The sequence below is a fragment of the Centruroides sculpturatus genome, unplaced genomic scaffold (genome assembly GCF_000671375.1).
Source record: "Centruroides sculpturatus isolate CEXI.00-Female unplaced genomic scaffold, Cexi_2.0 scaffold2701, whole genome shotgun sequence".
NCBI lineage: Eukaryota > Metazoa > Arthropoda > Arachnida > Scorpiones > Buthidae > Centruroides > Centruroides sculpturatus.
The window spans coordinates 1-5,122 of record NW_019387093.1 but is presented as its reverse complement, the minus strand read 5'-3'; the positions used below and the strand labels follow the sequence as shown (position 1 = coordinate 5,122).

The following is a 5,122-nucleotide window of genomic DNA, read 5'->3' as shown; positions in this document are numbered from 1 at the left end:
TCCGACACTCCAGTTGTCGTCGCAATCGGGGTATTTATGTTTTTGTCGCTATCAGGATCCTCCTCCCTATGATTCAATTTTAGATAAAAGAATTGTTCTATATAAATGCATATACTGTATATGGAATAATTTCAATATATATATAAATGTAAGAGTATCATATAAAAATTTATTAAAAAAATATAATTTCATATATAAATATGAATTTATGTTATGTAATTTATACCTATAACTATAATGAGTTACATTGTATTTTCTCCTATAAAATGAAATAATATATCTTCACTTGCAACTCTTGCATATAGTGATTATGTACGGTTATTCGAAAAACAAATCATGTAAGTAAATTTAATTTTTAAACTATTTACATCAATTCAATTTGCAAAGTAAACTGACGCTTGTAAAGTTGTAAGTGATAAGTTTGTTTTCCTTCGAGCCGATCAAAAGTTAACAGGTAAACAACTTCCAGTATTCTCACTCCTCCATAGGTAAATTGTGAAGTGACCACGTCAACTGACAGAGAAACAATAGTCCATTGGCCAATATTTAATTTTGTCTAATTTACGTCTTCCACCTATCTCGCTTCTAGATTAATTGGATTATTATTAAACATCCGTTTAAGAATTTTAGAAGACTATCTCCCTTCTTTCAGTATGTTAGAAGTTTATCTCCCTTCTGTCGGGAAGTTTGTTGTTCTTGTTCGTTTATTGTTGTTGTATACTAAATGTGGTTCCCTCTGAAAACTTCTTACCATCAAATTTTTAAATATGTTACATAGGCGTGAAAACTGTAGAAAAAAAACCGACACTGAATGGAGCTTCATATTCTTTAATTTAAATTTTNAAAAGAGAAAAAGGAAAAATAAAATTAATAAAAACCTCGATTCCCACGAGTTAGGTTCCGTGTTGAGATGAGTACATTTCTGTGTCACCCGTCACCTCATTGGACCAAAAAGATAGTCATCGCTGACGAAATCGGAGAAAGGTTCGAAAAAAAGGACTTGATATAAAAGGGACAGGAACGATGAGTAAGGGGGTGGAAGTTATTATTGGTATCTGTGTGCGCGCTCCGATCGTCTACCTCCCAATCAGATATTCTATAAAAAAGCAATAGGATAGCTGCTATACTGTTCGGAGATTGTTTATTCCAAGGTATGTTGCTGATAACGTGACAATAGTCACAACTCCGTAAACTAAAAACATCCTAATTTCCTTTTTCCATTTCTGTAAGAAAGATGAATAGAAGTATTTAATAAAAATTTATATATTTTTCACTTACTGAGACTAAGAGTATTACCTACTTTGTCTTCTTCTTGGACCTGTTGTTGCTGAAAGAAGAATAGTGGTATTTAATAAAATTTTAAATTTTGAAGAATTTATACTTCAAAAGTCATTGTAACTCTCCTCTGTGGTAGTTAAAGGATTAAAAGATAGACTCAAAAATATATAAAATTTTTTGTAAATAGTATTACCTACCATTACTATTTGATGTTTTTGTTTGGTGTCTTTTTAAGCTTTCATTGTGTTTATATTGTTTCGGACATTGGGAACAAATTTAATTTTTATCGTCAGAATGAGTAATCTCATGTTCTTGTAATTTTGATGGAAAACCGAAAGCTTTTCTGCATTCGGAACATATGTATATATATTTTTATTTTCGGATTCCTATTAAATAAGTAAGAATATAATACAGTAAATGTCGGTTAAGCCAGCACTCGATACAATCATGCAAAAGATCGATAAACAAACGTTTTCGAACCCCTTCTGGGCTCTGCTTCAGGGTCCAGTCAGTTTCTATAAAGATGTTCGATAGCCGTTAGACGTAGAAATTTGTTCGATCATGTCGTTTAAAGCTTGAATTTGAGTTGTAGGTTCGAATGGATTAACACAATCCAAGTCGCTCATGCGTGACCAGTTCGCCCGTCAGAGTTTGTTGGATGAATTAGAGCGTGTTGTGAATTAACTCCTGCCAGGCCATCGATAACAGCATCTCTTTTTTAAAATTTATGCACGTGTTGGTGATGGAGGATATAAATATGTGCATAGCATCTAGCCATTTGAGGTGTTCAATAGGAGGCCAATCGTGGAGGAGAATGGCCTGGGAAANGCTGGCTAAATGTACTAGTGAGTTGGAAATGTATAAGACATTAGATAGAGCTAATGTTAACACGATTTATGTTATATAATTACGTTAAACAACTAATTAAATAATAATTATGACAAATTATTAATATAATTTTATAGATTAGTAAATAGAAAATATTAATATTGTTAAAATATTATTATATGAGACGTTAATTAATATGCGTTTCTTTAAAATAAAACGCCCTTGTAACGGGCGAAAGCCTTCTACGCCAATAAAGATTACATACATACTTACAAGAGCCAACAAATCGAAGGACATGGTGGTAACGAAAATATCTTAAAAATTAATTAAAAATAAAAATTTATTTGAGTGACGTGCTTGAAAGGTGTAATTGATAGTTAGAGAATAATCCAACAAGATCAAGAAAAATTCGATAATAAAAAGTAAGTTCGTTTTGTCAAAATACCTTTACGTCAATTTGACATAATTTTTATATTTTTATGATAAAGCATAATAATGACAGCAATTTGACGCGAAAGTGTACGTTATTCTGACAAGATAAATACATAAAAAATAAATTATTTTCTGATTATGGAAATTGCTTTTTCATTTTATATATTGTACAGTATTGCGACGTTATAAAATAATTTCAATAAAATAAAATGATCATCAGGAAACGGAACAGACGGTCTTCATTAAAAATTGCTATTAACATTGGTTAACTTACAAATTTTCTCAACAAATCACAAACATGCATAAAAATCATATTTAAAAGATCACAAGAAAAATATTTGATCATAAGACAAATATGTAGTTTCGTAACCGTTTTCACAAATCTGTTAATTTATTAATTTATAAATATAAGGCTTACTTAATCATTTTATTTTAATAACTTTATCAATTAAACTTGCAAGACTATTCATTTGGATGAAATTTTTTCTGTACTGTTTATACTGTAGGAAAAAGAAATTAAAGATCCATTTTTCAATCAGCGTGTACATTTTTGGATCTTAGTCAAAGCCGGAAAGAATGGAATTACTTGCGATTTTTTTATCGAACCATCAACCGGTGAAAGAATAAATTTAAATTCTCCTGATTATAGATTTGTCGAAGCTGTTTGGAACAGCAGTAATTTTTGGATTAACTTAAGATCTAAGAAACAGGTGTTTAACATTTTGTATTATCCTATAGTTTTATGTATATTGTTTGATGTTATAATAACTTTTAAATTATACATTAGTATGTAGTTTAATCACAAGTATTAAATCTTCAATATTTATTCTTCAGAATGTGTTATTTGATTTGAAAAATGAGAAATTTTGGATGAAAGTTTTCCCCATTAAATTAAATACCAGTACAGCAGAAAATAATAAATCTTCATTAATTAATGTAATCATTATTTCTACTTTGATTTTTCTATATTGTTATTAAAAGCATTAAAAGTTAAATTTTAAATAGGACCAAATAGTTATGCCCGTATCTTGGACAGAACCCTTTAATATATCTAGCAAAGGTAATTAACATATTTCGGAAAATTTAAAAATTTTTAACAATAATTCTTAAAAACTATTTAAATTTTAGATTTTTATAGAAGATTTCCTAATGGAGCAAAATTAAGATGTTATAGTTGTTTAAAATATCAGAGATTCGCACCTTTTTATTCTGATGACGGACTTATAAGTGAAATTGATTACTATTCTGATAAAGATTGTAAGTAAAAATATTATATATATTTTATCTATTATTTACTTTAAAAATATTAAAAATACGTAAATAATTTTAGACAAATCACTGATAAAAGTTGAAAAAGTTTTTAAAAATCGAAACGATAATATGAAGAAACAAATTATAGATCGTCAAAAACAGACAATCCATGAATACTTTTTACCATTTAGAAAGGATAGTTTAAAAGGTAAGATTTTGCTTTCTTTTTTAATTACAATTTTATAAAACTCAAAAACTCAATTCTAAAGAATTACAATAACTGCAGTTGTGGATGATAATCAAAAAATTTTGTATTATCATCTTAATACCTCTAAAATAATCTTTAATTATCGAAACAGAACATATTTATAATGTGGACGACTCGAAGAAACCAGACGATGAAAGAACAATGATTTTCTATAGTGATTCAAGATTAGATGGTTTAAATAAATTAGTTCGAACTACAGATAAGCTTACAGAAGAATATACTGCAAGAGAAGATAGACTTTGTGAAAGAACTATCAGATATCACAATGTTAGCATTTTGCTTCGTCTAGCTGCAAAAGACAATTCAGACTTTAAAATTTTAGTAAGTTATCATTTGCTGTCGTTATTTCATATATTTAATTTTCTAATATATAATAAAAATTAAAGAGTATCGAAGAAACGTTTTCAAGAAACTACGATCTTTCTGCCGATCAAGATATTTATAAGAAAAGATATTTAATAGAAGATGAGACGTATCTTTTAAAATTTCAAACGGCAGATGATTGCATTAGCCATTCTCTTATAGACATAATAAAACCAAAAGAGAAGAAAAAAGGACATGGTTTTGTATTTACTCACGAAATGTGGTCTGGATTTCAGGTAAATTTGTATTGTTTTATGGACAGAAAATCAGCCTATTAACAATATGTAGCCTTTAAATTATATAAATATTATTATTACCAGTGGTTTTAATGTTTTGTATCGTCATAAATTTGGAAAAACTCTTTAGCTTGTTATATTTAAACATTTTTAACAGTGATCTTGTTTGGTTCTTCTTAAAAATTACTCGTCTTCTAGTAACCATGGCCCTATTTCATACAGTTCGTTTTCTAATTCAGCCAGTACCAGAACAGGCCATAGCACTATATGGAGAAATATAAGAGAAAGTAAAAAATGGATGAATATTAATAATATCGTACTTACAAGAGCCAACGCTGGCTAAATGTACTAGTGAGTTGGAAATGTATAAGACATTAGATAGAGCTAATGTTAACACGATTTATGTTATATAATTACGTTAAACAACTAATTAAATAATAATTATGACAAATTATTAATATAATTT

At 28.4% G+C, this 5,122-nt stretch overlaps 1 protein-coding gene and 1 long non-coding RNA gene across 2 annotated transcripts; one reads left to right on the top strand and one right to left on the bottom strand.

Moving 5' to 3' along the window:
- Positions 1 to 1,089: 1,089 nt before the first annotated feature.
- On the bottom strand, positions 1,090 to 1,755 carry LOC111616158. The gene is made up of 3 exons (XR_002755197.1): positions 1,476 to 1,755; positions 1,301 to 1,327; positions 1,090 to 1,223 (listed from the first exon to the last, which is right to left on the bottom strand). It is a non-coding gene; the product is annotated as an uncharacterized LOC111616158 (long non-coding RNA).
- Positions 1,756 to 3,422: 1,667 nt separating this feature from the next.
- LOC111616157 (dynein regulatory complex subunit 7-like) lies at positions 3,423 to 4,700 on the top strand. Its single transcript, XM_023357582.1, has 6 exons — positions 3,423 to 3,474; positions 3,544 to 3,598; positions 3,667 to 3,795; positions 3,869 to 3,997; positions 4,149 to 4,378; positions 4,444 to 4,700. The coding sequence occupies exons 2-6, from the start codon at positions 3,556 to 3,558 to the stop codon at positions 4,696 to 4,698; spliced, it is 786 nt and encodes a 261-aa protein (XP_023213350.1). The 5' UTR covers positions 3,423 to 3,474; positions 3,544 to 3,555; the 3' UTR covers positions 4,699 to 4,700.
- The last annotated feature ends 422 nt before the right edge of the window (positions 4,701 to 5,122 follow it).

Coding starts and splice junctions, on each gene's coding strand:
- LOC111616157 (XM_023357582.1), top strand. CDS start 3,556: ATGCCCGTATCTTGGACAGAACCCTTTAATATATCTAGCAAAG. Junction 3,796..3,868: donor TTACTATTCTGATAAAGATT/GTAAGTAAAAAT, acceptor AAATAATTTTAG/ACAAATCACTGATAAAAGTT. Junction 4,379..4,443: donor ATTCAGACTTTAAAATTTTA/GTAAGTTATCAT, acceptor TAAAAATTAAAG/AGTATCGAAGAAACGTTTTC.